Source organism: Hibiscus syriacus, unplaced genomic scaffold, assembly GCF_006381635.1.
Source record: "Hibiscus syriacus cultivar Baekdansim isolate YM2019G1 unplaced genomic scaffold, ASM638163v2 tig00112343_pilon, whole genome shotgun sequence".
Lineage (NCBI taxonomy): Eukaryota > Viridiplantae > Streptophyta > Magnoliopsida > Malvales > Malvaceae > Hibiscus > Hibiscus syriacus.
In genome coordinates this window covers 473,041-493,265 of record NW_024063306.1, presented here as the reverse complement: position 1 = coordinate 493,265, position 20,225 = coordinate 473,041, and the positions used below count along the sequence as shown (strand labels likewise).

At 37.1% G+C, this 20,225-nt stretch overlaps 1 protein-coding gene and 2 pseudogenes across 1 annotated transcript; 1 reads left to right on the top strand and 2 right to left on the bottom strand.

The window, feature by feature from the left end:
• Positions 1 to 2,039: 2,039 nt before the first annotated feature.
• On the bottom strand, positions 2,040 to 3,738 carry LOC120178030 (annotated as a pseudogene).
• A 9,215-nt stretch (positions 3,739 to 12,953) lies between these two features.
• LOC120178029 (reticulocalbin-3-like) lies at positions 12,954 to 15,791 on the top strand. Its single transcript, XM_039183996.1, has 7 exons — positions 12,954 to 13,046; positions 13,139 to 13,269; positions 13,784 to 14,066; positions 14,703 to 14,901; positions 15,189 to 15,259; positions 15,371 to 15,430; positions 15,669 to 15,791. Exons 1-7 carry the CDS (start codon positions 12,954 to 12,956, stop codon positions 15,789 to 15,791), a joined length of 960 nt encoding a protein of 319 aa, XP_039039927.1.
• A 452-nt stretch (positions 15,792 to 16,243) lies between these two features.
• LOC120177938 lies at positions 16,244 to 20,225 on the bottom strand (annotated as a pseudogene).

Here is a 20,225-nt window from a genome sequence, read left to right as displayed (position 1 = left end):
ATATATACATATTTTGAAACTACGTATATAATATATAGTTTTAATATTTTTAAAACTATATAATATATAGTTTTAAAAAAGACATTTTAGAAAATATATAATATATAATTTTAAAATCATTTTGAAAACTTATATATATATATATAGTTTTTGAACATTTTGAAAACATATATATTATAGTTTTAAAAAACATTTTTTTGAAAACATATATTATATAGTTTTGAAGATATTTTTGAAACCATATATTATATAGTTTTTTAAACCATTTTGAAAACTTATATAATAAATTGTTTTAAAATCATTTTGAAATTTATATAATATATAGTTGAAATTTTTTTTTGAAACATATAATATAGTTTTAAAACGTTTTTAAATTTATATAATATATGATTTTGAAAATATCTTTGAGATATATATTATATAAAGTTTAAAACATTTTTATCATTAGTATTTTATTCTTTTTATTTATTATTTGTTTTGTTTTTATTATTTTTTATCGTTTTTGGGTGTTTGTACAGGTCCAAGAATCCAGTCCAGTGCACAGGTCAAGTAGTTGGGCCTGAACCAGCCCAAGACCCTTAGGGTTTCCCACATGTCTCACAGCACTGCGCCGTATGGGAAACCAACACGGCCAGTCATGCCAAACGGCCAGTCATGCCAAACGGCCAGAGTCCGGCCGAGATCCCGGGACTGAACCATCCCGAGGTACTCGGCAACAACCCACCACGATCCGCTCATCGGAACCTGAACGGCCAACACCGGGGCTAAAAAAAGCCCCCGTTAGGCCATGCAAAGGGGACGGTACCCACGGTGTGGAGGACATCATCATACCCAAACAGAGAACAAAGATCATCAACAGAAACAGTAAACCGAGACAGAGAATCCACAATACCGAAACGGTAAACATCAACCACCACACATAACCCACAGAAAGCCAACAACAACAGTACCCACGAAAACTACGAAACCAACCAAAGACGAAACAAAAAACATTTCAAAACCCACATGCAAGGAGAGCAAAACTAGTAAATAACCAGATCACGCCGGAAGTCGAAAAGCCACCGACGAGAAAGGCAAAAGACGAAGCTTTAAGCGTAGATCTACGCCGGTGGGGGGATTTCTTGAGTGTTTAGGTTTCAGTTTCGGGTTGGGGGCAGTGAGACGAGCGTTTGGGGTGAGTCTTGGTTTTTCGGCCGACGCGAGCGGCGGCCGAGACGGCGGTCGGAGCAACGAGGGGCCACCGGAGGGGCGGCCGGAAATCGCCTTGAGGAGAGAGGCCAGAGAGAGATTCAGTTCTCTCGTTTGAGAGAGAGACCCGAGTGAGAAATGAGAACAGGGGAGGGGTTCTGGGCCGTTTTTGGTAGATATATACCCCCCCATGCGACGTCGTTGTGAAGAGGGGGGTTTTGCATTTATCTGCGGGTTAATCCCGTTTCAGGTCCCCCGTATTTTGTTTCAATTTACGTTCACCCATTAATTCGAATATTGTCCCCTAATTACATTTCCTTCCAAATTGGTCCCTTTTATTTATTTATTCATTCTTTTCATTTTATTTCCAATTTCGTACATTTGTTTTTATTTTTTTTTATATTATTATTATTACCTCTTACTATTTCTTTATTTCATTTTTATTTAATATTTTTTATATCTATTTTTATTAAAAATTTCTTTCATTTGTCTTCACTAACATTTTTAATTTTGTAGATAAATTCCAACAAATCAAAGGTAAGTAATTTGAATCGAATTTTTTAAATTTTAATTTAAATGTCTAGTTTTTGCTATAAAGACAACCGACAAATTAATTGGTACCGAAAGGGCGGTTCAAGGGTGCTAATCCTTCCTTGACCGTAACCGACTCCCGAACTCGATACGTTTCTGGTACAACGCAGATCAGGTAAGATGGTGTCCGGCCCACCTAAATTCGTTTTAAAGTGGTCGGTGGCGACTCCAATCCACATTTTCAAGTCGAAGCCCAATTCCGGGACCCAATCGAAAGACGGTTACGACAATATCAAATACAGATAGTTATAAAAAAACACTTAGAAAGTAACTTGTACATCATCTTGCCTTACTGATATTGCTTGTTGAAGATACTGAAGGCCTGTGATGATTGAAGAACCCCATTAACCAGATGTCAAAACCATCCTGTCACGATCTGGATGTACTTTTGAGATGGTTCATCAAGTTCTCCCTCCGGTTAACAACCTTAATCTTCTCCAGTGGAACCGAGACCTTGTAATGGATCCTGAGGAATTCTCCATTACCACAGGGGACCTTGATTGATCTGTCACTGCAAAATGTTGCCTTCTTGGATGATATGAAGAGCAAACCAACAATGGGGCCTGCTATTGTTGATAAGTGACATTGGCAAGCCTTCAAAGCTTCTCCCCTTCTCTCATGCTAAATAGTTGCTTGAAAATCTTCTCCAAGCCCCCTACTTGAAGAATCCTTGCCCACAAACTCAACTTCCCCTTCACTGTTTCACTCATCTTTAGGCCCAATCTCACTGCAGTTTTCAAAAAAAGAAGTAAACTTTAGCTTCCATTTCACAGTATTGAATGTTGAAGCATATAGCACGTGGGGTGAATTACGCGTTTAATAGGTAAACTATCAATTTTGATCCGTTTTAATACTTAAACTTTCAATTTTTTTTAAAATCATACCTAAAGTTTAATTTTTGTTTTGTTTTAATACCTCTATTAGAAATTTAACGTTAAATTCTGAGGAAAAAAATTGAAAGTTAAGGTACTAAAACGGACCAAAACTAGTAGTTTATGTACTAAACGCGTTATGTTTTTAACGGGTACTAAATGAAACAAAACTAAACGTTAAACATGTTTTCGAATAAATTAAAAGTTTAGGTACTAAAATTGAACAAAACTGATAGTTTAAGTACTAAATGTGTAGTTTACCCTAGCATGTGTGAGGCCATAACTGGGACGAGATTTATGGTAAGTTAGTCGACTTCGATTTAGTTCAAATTTGGTCAACACTTAAGTAGACTTGACTCAAACTCGAATTCTTAATAAATCGAAACGAACTGCTTAATACATAATTTGAAAAGACAGTGAATAACTCGAAAAAATAAAATTTTAATTTTTAAATTAAATTATCAACAATATTAACATTTATATAATTTTTTTCAAATGTGGTTTTAATGTATTTAATGTTAAGGTTCAAACTTGAGTTCAAGCTTCAACCCAACTAGGTAGCTAAGTTCGAGAATATTTCGAGATTCAATTTTCTTCAAGCTCAAGTAGATTTTTTGATTTCGAATTCGAGTTGAGTTTGATAATTTTAAACTCGTGAGATTCCAAATCAAATCGAGTTAAATCCAATTTGAAAACACAACTTTAAACTTTTTCAAGTCTAATCGAGCTCATCAATGCTCGATTTCTAATCATCTCATTTAGATCCTACATGTGTGTTTCATGATTCATACCAGTTCTCGGACTCCATGGGCGATAGTGTCAGCTTTCTTCCCCAGCAAGTTCATCCTTTTAAGAACAAAGTTTCCTTTGCCTGCAAAAGGAACACTTTCCCATTAGTAAAAGGAAACAACTTCACCATGAAAGTTCCCATAACTAGGAAATACCGGAAGAGAGACCTACTTTTTGCAGACCCTTGTGATGAAATTTGGTATTGGCCGGTGGCATCAGGTAAGCACAGCCTTGACGTTCTTTCAACTCCATCTGTCGTTGGGACTCCGATAACTCGTTGAAGCAGCTGAATATTCATTGTTTTCTGTTTTAATGAAAGAAATGGAACTCAAATGAGCAGTTGAATTGAATGTTTTGTGGTGAATCTGGTTTCCTGGCAAATGGTGTGTATATAGAGGGGATGTGGATGTCGAATCCAACTCTTTTGCCGCTTACGTCAGTAATACGCTCATCACTTTTTAAAGATGAAATTTTAAAGTAAAATGTGATAAGAAGATTTGGTTTCTTTCAAGTAAAAGGTTCAGATTCTTAACGAAGTGTTTCAACTTCTTCTTAATGAAGTACTTCAACGTGTTGATACGATACAAATATATTCGGATTTTTCATATATATATATATATATATATATTTTGATGGTAATAAGTTTAATTCGTCATTTGTTCGCGTTTTACTCCTTCTAATGTGAATAGAGAATCATAGTAAAACGATCATGGGTCGGTATTTGAAGGAGGAAGAAAGTGAATTATCAATTCTAATTTAGGGTATTTATAGAGACTTTTAGAGTGAGTCAGTCGTACGATTATCATGACTATTTGTAAGTTGATATTTTAGGTAGATTTGATAGTTAAGACTATAAATTTTGTTATGGCGTAATATGCTAATCTATCAGAGACTTGTCTATCAAAAATCTTGTCTATATGCAGTAATCGACTAAAATGTATCGAATTAGGGATGGACCGTCGTGGGTAATGGGGGTGCAATCGCACTCCTAGAATTTTTAGATTCCCTTATAGCTTAGATTTTTTCTTTGTATTTTCTATTGATTATCTGATTTTATAAAAAAAAAGTAATATAACTTCTTAAGTTCGTATCCCTAACGTAAATGTCTACTTTCGTCCCGGTATTTAAGATATATCAAACATGAAAAGCTAGAAAACTCCATTAGAAATGTCAAGCTATTAGAAACTGTGAAACCACCTGAAATATTAAAAGAGAAGAAAAGGAACTAATTAATTTGGTTTAAATTAATTAACTTTCGAGTAAATCTTCGAAAGCTCCAGTGTGAAAAGATCTATACCGTGTACAGTTGGGACAACCTTTTTAAAGCAACTTTTTATATAGGGTAAATTATAAATCTGGTAAGTGAACTTTACTTTTTCCCCTATTTTACTCACTGTACTTTAAATCTTTTCAATTTTTTCATTGAACTTAGGACATTGGATATTTTTCACTCGGCCACTAAATAGTTAATGACGTTGAAATGGGTTACTATATATATACAAAAAGATATCGTTTTGGTGAAAATTTTCTTTTTAAAATGGTATTGTTTTAACGCCATTAATTATTTAACGGTGGAGTGACCAAAATAGGAGAGAAAGTAAAATTTAGTGACAAAAAAACCTGATGCATTAAGACCAATGAGAAAATTGTAAACTTTTAAAGTTTTGTGAATAAAATAGGGGAGAGATTAAAGTTCAATGATAAAATTTGGAACTTACCCTTTTATATAAGATGTGATTTTGAAACTGTCATTGTAGCTTTGTGGTGAATATTAAAATTAAAGGCGAATATTAAATTGAATTAAGTCGCGTAAAAAAATTAATTATTTGAGTCAGTGAATTCTTTTAGGATTCAAATTTCATTTGAAATTTTTTTGGTCATGTCGAGTTTATGAAATTCGAGTTGAGTGAGAAGTTAAAAATTTGTTGAATTAATTAAATTGAGTAGTTTATTTAATTTTTTTTTCAAGTTGATATTTAGAATTGAAACGACTTCTATTTACCCCCAACTAAAATGATATAATAAATGCAACTTGCGTAATAAGTGGTCATCTTTGCTTTCCAATAATGAACATGATAGAGAGCACTAGTAGCTCGCTCCAAAGTTTTTGACTTAAGTAATGAATTCATTTGCTTTCCACCATGGTTTTCGGAATCGGATCGGTCAGCGAATTGATTTTGTTATCGGTTTACTGGTTCAATCAGTCAAATCGGTCAGATCAGTCGTAAGAATCGGACGACATCATAATTATTTAAAAAAATAAATAAAAATACTAAAAACATTTAATAACAAATTTAAAAAAATTATGTTGAATCGATTCATGGTCTGGTCCGGTTCAAACGGTTTAAAGCCGGTTCGAACGATTCCTTGCGGTTCACTAGAACCAGTTCAACCAGGGTAGAATGGACCGGACAAGGCAGCGGTTCTCAGTTGAACCGGCCGGTCCGGTCCGGTTTTCAAAACACTGCTTTACACTTTGTACTTCTCTCTATCTAAGGATAAATTCGTAAAAGTGATTTTAACTAAAATCGAATTTATTAAAATTCCTAAAATAAATCGATTAATCTGAAATAAGTGTATGACAATATTTGTGTATAGATAATTCTCGACTATTTGACATTAAACGCTCACACTTTTAATATTTTTAGTGTTCGAATCCAGAACCTCCAAGAATAAATCGATTAATCTGAAATAAGTGTATGACAATATTTGTGTATAGATAATTCTCGACTATTTGACATTAAACGCTCACACTTTTAATATTTTTAGTGTTCGAATCCAGAACCTCCAAGAATAACAACACTTCTTTTACCACTGAAATCGCTCAGTTCATGTTATATAAAGAAATGGTGATCTTAATAGGGATGGGCATGTGACTCAAACCCGACGGGTTCCGACCGATCGGGTCGGGTTCAGCTTTTGGGTAAAAAATATCCGAACTGAAAAAAATATAATTTTACCTTATGTATTTGGAATAATTACAATAAAACCTCTATATATATTTTTCCAATTAAGTCACTGTTTTTTATTAAATAAAAATAATATTTTTTATTATTCAGATCGGGTCGGATTTTAATTTATATATCAGGTTAGGTTGGGTCGGGTGAAATCTTGTTTTGGTCGGGTCGGGTTCGTGTTTAGGGTGAAAATATCCGACTTGAAAAAATATAATTTTACCTTATATTTAGGAATAATTATAATAATACCCTCTATTTATTTTTTCAATTAAGTCATTGTTTTATTAAATAAAAATAATATTTTTTATTATTTGTGGGGTCGAGTCTTTAATTTATATTGAGTCGGATTTGGGTCGGATTGAAATCTATTTGATTGATGGATCGAGTTCGGTGGAGGATTTCTTGTTCTTAGGTCGGGTCGGGTGGATCAAAAAATCCTGTCCAACCTAACCATGCTCATCCCTAATCTTAACCCCTTATTGGCATCCAAAAGTAACTCGATTCGGTACCGGGAAATAAAAGAAGCAAAACCTTCATTTTATTTGCTTCTGTTTTCCACTATCAGCCCATGGATCCATAAAGAAACCTCTTTTGAAAAGGGGATGAAACGCTTTTTCATTGGTCAAAGAAAATGAAGCTGTTGTCATATGCTTAACTGGAAATGAAAGGGCAGTAGGCCATGCCTATCCCTCCAGCTTTTTCCAGTGCCAAAATCAGAGGACTGTGATCTAATGAAAGCTTTTGCTAACATGAAAGGAACAAAAGAACGATGGGAATCAAGGAATGAATACCATGGGATGACTTTGTACTTTAATGCTCTTTGCAGCATTAAAACTTCCACATCAGGGGCATTCCGGATCTCTTTCTGGACATGACTTCGAGCCCCACCCCACTGGTGCAAGCGCTCTGTAACTCTTATGGCTCCCACACGATTCTAAAATCGTGTGAACGTTCGCGAGACGGTCCCTGTAACCCTCCTAAGGGTCGGTAGACAATTCCAAAGCTAAAAACACGCATAGATACCCCGAGAACACAGTATCAACTGTAAACAGAAACTCATACCTGAAAAAGCCCATTGTTCGACATGTTCCTGCATATAGACACACACATATATAGGCTTCTTATTAGCAAAATATATATAAGGTTTCTTTTTGCAGCTTATGACATACAATCTCTAACGCATTGACTAGTTCTAATGCTAATGGCTGCAATAGAAAAGGGAAGAAAAAATAGTTGCAAAAATGCTGCCCCTCATAAATCTGCCACATTTAACATTTCCCATTCCACAGTTGCCCACATATGGATTCATGTAAACTCTCACCCATGGCTTATTTAGAGATTAACAAATTACAGACACAACTTGTGTTTGCAAAAAAGCTTATCTTATCGGGTAAGAATGGAAAATCCAGAAACCCATATCCGCATAACCGAGTAGTATCTATCGTCTATATGGCAGCACAACATCATGTTACCTATGAGCGGTTGTATGCGGCATTGGCTATGTTGCAGGATCCATGTTCATTTGTGCCGGGAACTGTGATCCGTAGCCCATATGTGTCGGGCAGGAAGATTCACTGGCCTGCCAACTGCAGAGACAAGGGGACCTCCTACCATGGTTGCCCTATAGTTGGAGTACCTACATGCCAACAGCAGGGCGAAGAGGGATGTTGAGAGGGCTGTTTGGCTGACTTTACTGATGAAACTCCGGCTGCTGCACCATTTGCTTGACCAGTGATCGGTCTTGGGGTGCTTAAATATCTCCATTGCCAACACTGGTAATATCATGGATGCTAGATCGCCTCCTATCTTTGTTTATGGAGTTCAATAGAATGAAATATTTTTGTGCGTGACTTGCAACTTGTGTTGGCGTTCTTGTGACAACAAAGTTCCGATATATGATCGCGAGTCACCTTTCCCATATTTCCCAAACAAGAAGAAATAACCTGTTTTCAAGATAAAGGGATAGGGTGACTAAACATACATTTAAAAATGTAATATGATGAGCCCCAAACTACAGATTCTGGTTATGGACATTTCCTCTAGGCTAGGAGAAGGCACTATAGACCAAAATAAAGAAGAAGAAGAAGAAGAAACTCTAAAACCATCATCTTCAGGGATACTAACTCGTCACAGGATACTAAAACATCCAAAAGAAAAGAACTGTCTTAACACCCATAGCTCTTTTAGCCACTCGACTTTCAAGTATTCTGATTATTTACGCAGAGTCGATATTGTGCAGATTTTGACACACCAAAATATGTTTTAGCGCATACAAAATCTACTGAGACTATAAGGCTGCGAGAGTAGGATGGAGCTCGATTTGTTATCCGATATCAGAAGGGGGGCTCAGTCTCAAAGACCTGAAATGTTGGAACAGGCGTGTTTTTGTCCTAATTAGGAAGGTTTTGTTGAAGGATGGCTCGATTGGGTAGCTTGGATACATTCTTACATTATCAAGAACAATTCTTTTTGGAATCTCTCTTGTCCTCAACATTGTAGTTGGAGCTCGTTGTTGCATTTTAGGGACAAGGCGGGTTCGGTGCCAGGGTTATAGACTTCCGTCGGTTTCGATGATATGGGGAGGGATTCGGAGTAAGAAGGAAAAGGTTCCTTGGGAGCGTTTGGTCTAGCATCCGGGACGTATCCCTAAAAATTCTCATTGCTTGGATGGCCGTGTTAGATAGGTTGCCTACCAAAAGTAGGCTTATTTCCTTTGGCCTTGACATTGTTGGTGGTTGTGGGCTATGTGCGAATGTGGAAACTAGAGATCATTTATTCTTTGAGTGCGAGGTGTCTCTCTTGGTTTGGCAGGATATCCTTGGCCTTTGCCAGGTTAATAGGGCAGTCATGAGTTGGGAGGGTGAACTCCGATGAGCTTGTAGTAATCTGAAGGGTAAGTCGTTTCGATCTTGGGGATTGAAGTTGGCTTATAACTGTCATATAACTATGATATGAAGGCGAGGAACCACAGGCTCTTTGGTGGGCAGGTTATTAGTTCCTGAAGTGGTTGGACGGATTAAAAACATGGTAAAGCCGAAAATGTGGGGTAAGCAGGTTGATGTGAATAGCGAGGTTAGTAAATTGGCTTAAATAGGTTTCCCATTCTAATAAAACCAAGAAACAACAAAGGAAAAGAAATGGAAAACAAAAGTTGACAGAATTGAAATTCACGTGGCTCTCCAAGCAGCTAGAATGTTGTTATTTCGTCATTTATTTGGATGAAATCACTTATGGGGAACACATAGGAACTCAGTTGGGAAACAGAAGTTCAGAAAGCAAACTGGGAGAAGGGCAAAACTTTGGGGATAAATAGAATCAGTTCTTTCATGCGTGTGCGAAGAGTCGAAGGAGGATAAATACTATCTTCTTTACGTTTAGATGAGGGGAATTGGGTTTCAAACCAGCAGGTACTTCGACAAGGGGCTGTAGCTTACTTTTCAAAGCTATTTTCCAGTAATTATGGGGGAGAATACCTACACTGTTCGTGGAATTTCCCTCGGCTGGAAACTGAGTGTATACAAGTACTTTCGAAGGAAGTGTCGGAATAGGAAATCAAGACTGCTTTTGATATGAATCCGAGTAAGGCGCCGGGTGTTGATAGATTACAAGCGTTCTTCTACCAGCGAAACTGGGAGGTTGTTGGACACTCTGTCATTCGTTTTGTCCAAGACTGCTTTGATCGTGGAGCGGTACCAACTGAAGTAAATCGCACTTTATTAGTTCTTATCCCGAAGATTTTGTCACCGGAAAATTTTGCAAGTTTTAGACCCATCAATCTCAGTACTGTCCTGTACAAGATAATTACGAAGGTGGTGGTTAACCGATTAAAATCATTCCTACGAGATTGGATATCAGAAAGACAAACGTGTTTTGTTCCGGGACCTAGTGTTTCGAACATCATTATAGCCCAGGAAGCAGTACATTCGATGAAACGCAAGCAGGGAAAAATTGGATGGATGACGATTAAAATCGACATTGAAAATGCCTATGACAGACTCAAGTGGAGTTTTATAGATGATACTCTTTCGGATGTCGGTATATCGATTGGATTCCGTAGAATGATAATGAATTGCGTCAAGAGGGATCCGCCAACTCAAATTTTATGACATTGAAAAAGCTATGACAGACTGCCGTAACTCAAATTTTATGGAATGGAAGCAAAACAGAAGAATTCACGCCGTCATGAGGGATCCGCCAAGGGGACCCGTTATCTCCTTATTTACTGCGCTCCAAATACAAGATGATTGATATTGTTCCAGAACATATTATCGCACAGGTTGTTCGCGTCTGTGGTCAGGATTGAATTTGGTTTGGGAAGAGGTACGCCAGGGTTTCTGTTGGAGTCTTAGACATGGCTCGGTTGTTGAATTTTGGAATGATACATGGATTGAAGAACTCGGCCCTTTAAAGGAGTTTTACTCTGGCTCAATAGTTGGATATAATAACAAAATAAGGTGCAAGATATGGTTGATAGTTACGGAAGCTGGGATTGGAATTATCTAAATGGTGTACTGCCCAAGAAGATTTATCCTTTCATTGCTGCTATCAACCACCAGTGGACAATGGAGATTTGAAATCCCAATCTGGAAATGGGACAAACACAGCATTTCACAGTTAAGAGCGCTTATAAACAACGAGTAGGTCCTCTAATGGAGAATGAAACGTTTTAGACTGGCACCAAATCATGCATTATCGCGGTCCTCCGCGTGTAAAGATGTGTCTATGGTTACTGGCTCGGAATAAGCTTCAATCAAATGAGGAGCGTTATAGGAGACACATGACGATGGATAGCCATTTGTAGTCTGTGGTGGATGATTGAGTCGAACTTACACATCGTTCGGGACTACGTGGCCGCTCGAACTGTTTGGAATGGTTTAATTAAAACAAACTTGGTGGAGAATTCTATAGTCTGTCGCTAGAAGATTGGATTGAAAAGAATTTACCTCGACCTCAACACTTTCCTCTTAACGCCGCTGACTGGACCTCTTATTTGGCTCGGTTATTTGGTGTTTATGGAACCGTCGAAATCGAATTCTATTTGATGAAATCATGTGTTTATAGAACATTATAGTGCAAAGCAGCGGATCCAATCAGAAGCACAATACCATCGCCAATAGCCCGATTTGGGAAGCTAGAAGAGAAAGCAATGTAAACTGTATCTCTCTTGGCAATGCCCCCTGAAGGATGGCGTAATATTAATTCAGATGGTGCTTGCTGCAACGTAGTAGGTTTTTCGACCTGCGGAGGTGTAATTCGAGACCATGAAGGAAGATGGATCGTGGGATATTCCAAAATCATTGGAAAGTGTTCGATTCTTGATGCAGAACTTTAGGGCAATTTTGAAGGATATTGATTGCTTGGAATTAGTGATTGAACACCATCATTATGGAAACTGATAACAAGGAAGCTCTTAGTGAAATTATAGTTAGATCGGATTGAGGAATACGTCTTTGTACCTAGGAGAGGAATAAGGTAGCGGATAACATGGTGAGATTGGCATGATCATAACCGGCATTATTACAAATTTTTTGAACAACCCCGATGCAAGCGTTCAAAATGTCCAGGAGGAGATGCATGAAGCTCCATGCATAATAGAAACAACTAGTTCTTTTGCTTATTTCTTATATCATTAAAAAATCCTCCTGCTAACCGGTTTGTATTTGGTATTTAGGAATATTTAAAATCTATTATAAACTAACTCTTTTTATTTAAAACTCAGCAAAAGGCATTCAAGGCCCTCAAACTTTAAAAAAAAAAAATCAATGTGGCCCCTATCGGGTTTTTTTATTAAATGTGACCCTCCAACTCAAAAAAAGAACTCAATGTGACCCTTTGACCAAGGTTATGTTAATTCTTATTGATTAAATGGGTAAATCACACATTTCATCACTCAACTATTTCTTCTCTTCTATTTTGGTCACTAAATTTTAAAAAAATTCAATACGAGGATATTTATTTCTATTTTATTAGATGGTTACATTTATTAAACTATTTAGAATTAAATAATATTAAATTGATTAATTTATAAATATTAAAAATTATTAATCATATTTTAAATTAAGACTAATCTGATTAAATATATAATATGAAAACTAAATGTGTTATTGTATAAATTTTAAAATTATCATGTCATCCCCATTATATTATTTAAACTTCAATTTATGATTAGGTTTATGTGATTGGTCATTAAATTAAGAGATTGTCCATATACTCGTGTGGTATGGGACTAGTTTCATCCCATCATCGGTTCACAACATTTTTTAAATGGACCTTCGCCACTGATACTCACCAATCTCTATGAAGTCAACCTTGCGAAAGCTGGTGGGGTCTCTTGGTCTTCTTTATTTGCAGCTGCTGTTTGGCAAATATGAAACAGCGAAATGAGTATATCTTTCATGGTACTCCACACTCGTCAGGTACGACCCTTCATCGAAGCATTAGTCGGCAAAGTATTATGATAATTCTGCAGGTATAGCACGAAGGCAGAAGCCGATTGTTGAAGACAAAGGCTGACTAAACCCCCTCGGGTTGGTGTTGTTTAAATACGGATGGTGCCATGACAACGGTTAATGGAGCCGGAAAAATTGGTGAGATTATCCGTATCACGACGGTGGCTGGGAAATTGGCTTCAGCAGAAATATTGGGTCAAGTACTGTGCTCCAAGCTGAGCTTTGGGGCATTTATGAGGGTCTTCTCCTTGCCAAGTCTATTGGATGTGCTAACTAAATATCCATCTGACAGTTCTCAGCTATCGCTCTAGTAACCGAAGTAAATCCAAGACGCAACCAACTCTCCCTTGTTCGCGCGATTGCAAAGCTTTGCTCCTCCAACTGGGAAGTTTCCTTTGATGGATTCCACGTTCTCGCAATAAGGTGGCTGATAGATTGCAAAGCTAGCCCGGTGGAACATTTTGATTTGATACAAATATGCCCTGCCTCCAATGGAAGTCGCTGACATCGTCATTCTGGAAGCAAATGTTTCCACTCATGATTCTGGCAGCTGATTTTAGTTTGTCCCTAGTGTTTAGGCTCTTTTCAATTAAAAAAAAAACTAAATCTCGTATGGATACGATGAGGATGAGCTAAATGTACACTGAGGACGCTTCCACCGAAGCCATCGCTCGTCGTCTGTCAATTCTCTGTCCAAAATTTTCAACCTCTCTAAAAAGTTCTCCTCTTTGCTTCAATTTTAAGATCGGATCTCTTGTTTGCATTGTCTTAAACTCTGATATTTTTATGACCCTTTTTTCCAGATTCTTCTAAGTAGATCACTTTTTTCAGAACAAATTTTCATCAACTCTTTGGTGGTTTCTGATATGGGAAAAGTTTCAGCCATCGTATCAGTACCGTACTCTTCTAGCTCTTTCTAATCTCACACTCCCCTAAGAAACACTCCGGCCACCCGCCATCGCCGCCTAAAGCTCCGCTCTTCTTTCAGCTTCAGCAATCCCACCCGCCACGAGCCCGTGCCTTTTGAACCTCTCGTCGCTGACATCGAGCGCCGCCGTAAAGACCGACAATGGGAGAAGCAGTACTTGGAGCACACGCATCCCGAGTTTACTGTTGACCACGCCCCGGGTCACGAGTCGCAGCCCGAGTGGGAGGATTTCATGAACGCTGAGGATTACTTGAATGACGAGGAGAAGTTCAACGTTACCAACAGGTCCGTGGTATCACATTTAAAATTCACTTTTAAGTTCATGTTGGTGCTTCTTTTGGTTATCAAGTGTTCCAAAGTTTGAAGCTTCGATTAATACTTTAGCTGCCTATTGTAGTTAAAAATTGATGCTTTGTGAAGTCACATGCTTAAAAACTCGATTACTGCTACTATTCACGAGGAAGCTGTGTTTTATTTGTTCACATCGATGCTTACTTTTAGTTTTTTTGCTAATGGCTATATTCAGATAAGTTTTTCATTTGTTCATATTCATTAAAGTCATTTCATAATTCGGAGGTCTTCTACGAAAGCTGCTCTCAAGTGTTGGGGGCAGCCTACTATCTTACATCCCCTTACCCCATTACATATGGGAACAAGGGACAGCCATATTCATTAATAAAGACATGCTAGATTTCTTTGTTATCGTAACTAGTGTGATATGAGTAGGCTTTACTTTTTGTAAATTACTTGTTTAATGGGTAAATTGCGATGATTTCACCGTTAATATGAATTGATAGTACCATGTATATGTTTGCATGGTGATGCAATGTTTATGTAAACTTGGCACCCGTGCTTATATGCTTGTGGATGCATCGAGAGTAACATTTTGATTGATTTTGATCGAGTGGAGGTTTAATGTAATGAACAGGTTGGTATTGCTATTTCCCAGATTGATGTCAACCCAGCAGATGGTTTGGTGACTGAGAACGAATTGACCGATTGGAACCTGGAACAAGCAGCGAAGGAAGTCTTGCACAGGTCTATGAGAGAGATGGAAACTCGTGACAAGAACCACGATGGGTTTGTTTCATTTGCAGAGTATGAGCCTCCCAGTTGGGTGAAGAATGGTTAGTTGTTTATGCCATTACATAACTTTAATTCATTTAACGGTGTAAATCCTCTGTGCTTTTGCTATATCTTCTAGTTTTGTGATTTTGGTTTGTTTTTAAGGCTGAATTGTTATTTGGCTTGAAGTGTTTGATGGGTGGATTTCAAAAATTAGTTGCTTTATATAATCCCATTAGTTTTCTGATTTATTGAGAGATAATAGAGGCATGAAGCCGAAACACTGTAAACGTCCGTGATCTGTTGTACAAAACAACCGCGTGGTAATTTACTGTGTTCCCTTTTCCAGACAACAATTCTTTTGGCTATGATATGGGCTGGTGGACAGAGGAACATTTTAATGCATCAGATGCTGACTGTGTTTGTGGCACTTTTTTTTGTCGATCACCCGTGCGACATGGGGGTCGACAGAAGGTGTTAGACTGGTGTATTTTGACATGGCAACCAATGACATCATAATGATGCTTCAAGGTTGCCAGGTATTTTGGTATTTTTGGTGTTTCAAAAATGGTGAGGAAGAATAGAGCTGAGGTAAAATATACTAAATCCGGATTGTTTCGAGTGGCAAAACTGGGGTGTTCTCAAGGTTGTTATCATGTGTTGATGCTAGATGGATAGATGGACAAACAGAGAAAGGAGAACCATGTGAAAATACGATGCCGACAACGGAATCTGGGTTTGATGTGGAGTTTTTAAAGAGGAGAGATCCCTTGTTCCTCTTACACTTCCTTTTGTGTACTAAAAAAAATTGTTTTTTTTTTCACTGCAGGCAGATTCTGATAAAGATGGTCGTTTGAGCTTAATCGAGATGATAGAGAACCCATATGTATTTTATAGTGCCATCTTCAGTGAAGCTGAAGATGACTACAAATATCACGACGAGTTCCGCTGAATGCCCAAATTTCACGATAGGCAAGTCCTTTGATCCATAAACGATCATTTAGATGCATTGCTTACTCTGTATTTGAGCCTCTGTGTGTATTTTCCATTTTGAAGATGATAGATACAACAATAGGATTCAATCATTCACTTCCTTTTATTGCAAGAACTGTATGCTTTAAAAGAGTTAGTAACTATGAAGTTTTCGTATACAATATTTATTTTTATTTTTTCTGGAGAGCTTAGGGTTTGTCATGATTGAAAGCCCTCACAAAATATGAAGATATTGTTTTATTAGGTAATGTATGAATTGACTTTGTCACTGACACAACTCATGATTGTTTTGTTAAAACATGTCTTGCGGACAATGTTACCTATAGAAACATGACATTTTACATTACAACAAATCAGGCTTGTAAAAATTTATCTCTACTGCTCGTGCTTAATCAAAGTAAAAATTTAATCAATCTAGAATTGGACATTTCGAATTAGATCGTAGATCGCAACAATCCTTTGAAATTATTGAACATCTCAAACTGCATTTTTTTTTTGATAAGAATCTCAAACTGCATTTGATTTTCAGAAATACATCAACCTGGTAACAACCATTAAGATTTTGTTCCATAAATCTTCAACCCGGATTTCTAAATGGAGGAATCACCCCACAGTCAATCCGAATCCAAATTTGTGGTCTTTCTTCCTATGATCTATCTGCAAAACACAACACCGGTGAAAATCGGCAAGGCTCCAGTCAATAAACACTAAAAGGACTAAACAAAACGGTAAGGCTCCGTTCAATAAACACGAAAAGGACTAAACAAAACGTCTCTCTTTTATCTTACCTCTGCAGAGAGAATTAAGTTTAAGCCCATATTTAATCGCTCTTCCAGATATGAAGTCGTGCATCCGTTCGAATCGATCTTTCCCCTCAACCGACACTGAAAATGTGGAAAAAAAATTAATTCACCAGAATGATGGTCCAGTTAAAATCGACAAAAACTGCATGCAAGAGCCAACCAAAGTATTTAGAGGAAACCAAAGACTGCTTTGAGAAAGGCAATTCGGTGAATACATAGAACAATATAAATGCTAAACCCTAACATTTACAGGCATGCAGAGAACATTAATGAAAATGAAGCAGCCAAATGTTTACCTGTCTAAGGATGTAATCATAGCCGACACTTGCAGTTGCATCTCTTGACAAGTAGTTATACATGAAATCTGACGCAAGAGAAACCTTGATAGAAATAAATATTGGTAAGAATTACTAGGAATCAAATTGCAATATAATTAGAAGAGAGAAGTCTTACCTTATCAGATACCTTCTGAACATAGCTCAAAGCAACAATTCCAGTATTTGCAACTTGCCCTGTGGCAACCTGGAACCAAAGACAGCTTTCGTTGGGTATCATGCGCATATAGCCAGCGGATGATATTTCTTACATTAAAATTACAATTCCACATCTCGGCAGGGATAAGAAGCAAATTAAGTATTTTATAGATAAAAACTCAGATTTGTAAGAAGCATTGCCATCAAATATCCATTGACCAACAGGTATTCTGAATATCTTAAACCTTCACGGAGCTTAAACCCTTAAACCAAGATCTTCTTTCGTGTCTGTAACACACATGCCCACTTGAAGTTTAACTTGCTAAAAATGAAAAACATACTAACTAGTTTGAATGCACATTCAGTTTTACCATCAGAAAAGCAACATTAAACCATGTAATTGATTCCAATGACTTTGTTTGCCCAAAAGACATTGAAAGAAAGGAAATCCTGATTCTAACAACTAGGCAAACGTTATTGGAGAGTTTGGTAACATGTCTAGAAACAAAGTTAGAAAAGCATTGGAAATGCACAAAATATTGACAAGCCAATGATAAAGGAAAAAATTACATTACCATCTTATCTGTTTCATATCGGGCAGCATAACCAATGCCCGACTTTCGGTGCTGACCAGCCCAAATACTTCACCCCCCAAGGAAAAATGTGGTGTCACACTCTGCACAAATTTGGCTTAGATTCAGTATATTAATAACAACAAACAGAATCATACCTGCAGAGGTAGCAGATTCAACAGAATATTGACAATTAATGTATGCAATGCCTCTTTAGAACAGGAAACAGAATGCACAATGCAGAAGGCCTTCCATAAAGAAGATCTAGGTTGCTTGCATCAATATTGGTATATGTATCTTAAAGCATTTTTTATTGAGAGAACCGAAACTATAGCAATACAAGAGAAATCACAATACCACATTATTTTGCGTCTGGGTATAGTAAAAGTGATTTTTCTAGGCATCATCCAATAAATTGTTCCTAAGCTGAATTCAAAATCATAATGTGGCTTCAGATTATTTACCTGGATATAACTAGCACCAAATAAGGCACCATTTCCCATTTGGAACTGAGACCTGAAGTCTTTACCCTTCACAAGGAAAAAAAAGTCACAAAACGAAAGACAAACTCATATTTCATGACGGCAAGCCCAAACCACCACATAAATTTTGTTTACAAGCACAAAAATAATGATGAATAAACTCAAAAAAATCAGAATATCAGGTATGACACTTGCAATGATGACACAAACAAAAATACATGGTTGAAAGTCAACTAGGCAAGATATAATACAGTTTAAGAGTGACAGACCTTGTAATCGAAGTTGAACATGCCATGCGACATATGAGGCTCATTTGTGAGCTGGAACAAGAAACAAGAAAATATCAATGTGTTTACACGAGAAAAACATATAATGCAACTAAACAAGAAAAGCAAAAGACTAAACGATATATGAAAACATGATTTACCTGAGCATTAGCCTTCACAGTAAGATTGTCTGTCAAATCCCATTTCACTCTTGCATTGAGTCTACCATCAGTCAGCACCCTCCCAATAAGCATCAACTAGAAGACCATAATTGATCCCACTTTTAACTTGATTTATTAGGATGAAAAAATTGAGGACAAGAGGGTGAACTAGAAGAGTAGAGATAATGAGAGAAGCCACCTACATTCGGGTCAATGAAGTTGGCACCAAACTCATAGTGAGAAGTAGGAATTTTAATGGTTTCGGCAGATTGAGAAGGAATTTCTGTTGGGCCCATAAAGACACTGAGAAATGTTTGAGAACAAACAGATACCAGAATCAATTAAGATAGAAGAGAAAAAGATTAAAGAAAATAGTAGTAATTATAAATAAATAAAATAGAATATTGAAGGAGCTGAAGCTACCTGTGACTGAGAGAAAATTTCTGATTTAGTCCTTTGGTGAAATCGAATCGCAACCCTTCAAAAGTTTCAGGCTTCAAAGACACTGCCAAACATTTTTCAAGCGATAAATATTAGTGTTTCAACAAAAAGAACAGAACCGAACCACCTTTTGAGAACATTCTTCTTTCTCTATTATAACTCTGCTAAAGATGCATCATAATACCCTAGAATCCCAATATGCATAAGAAGACACAACTGAACAGGACACCTAGCATGTAAAAGATGTCGAAGAAGATACGCCACTAGAGAAATATCAAATTTCAAAGAACTTAAGATAAAGATCCACACAAAGAACCCTTATTTGAACCTCAATAACCTAGCAACATTTTACTAAAAAAATCTTAGTAGTGTATCACTCATAAACCATTTCTGCCCCTCATTGCCAAACATTACTATCCATTGGCCATGCTTTTGTCACACAGCAGCTTAAGAAACCACTATAATGTATAATCGGGTGTGTTATTACTGGTCTACTTGTTCATTTTATGAAATCCAGGGACACTGCTACCCCAAACCTTAAGCAGCAATTTCTTTAAAAAAAATTCACTTAAGATCAATTAAAAACCAAAATCCTATCAATCTTCTTAAGAGAAAAAAAATGACTTCATCATCAAAACATCAGTCACTAATCAGAGCAGCTAGGGTTCTAAGAAAGGGACTCAACAACGAAAAGCTAAATCTCTATCCTCTCCTTTCAAGTGACTTCACAATCTCTAATTCATTATGTTGAACCGTCGAATTCCACATAAACCTATAGATCAAGAAAGGAACATCTAAGTTTTTCTTCTTTTTATTTAAAGAACAAAAGAACCGCATCGATGATCTAAAGATACAGTTACGGTCAACAAAGAAACCACATATACACAAAATGAAGAGAGAAAAGAAAACTGACTGAGAGCTTCACGGTGGAGTTCTTCATAAGGAATAGGGCAAGGGAGGTTCATGTAATCGGTTTTCTCGTCATGTTTGGTGTGAGCCGTGTGGGAAACATCGGCCGGAACCGCCGTAGTACCAGGAGGTACAAGCCCCGCCATTTTTGGTCTCTTGTTTTCTGAAGAGGAATTGGCCGCAAAATCAAAACGGCCGCGAGAGTGAGTGTAAACCAGAAAAACAAACGGGGAAGCAGATTAGACTTGCAGCAGTTAAGCAACGCTTACAGTGGGTTTTAGCCAGG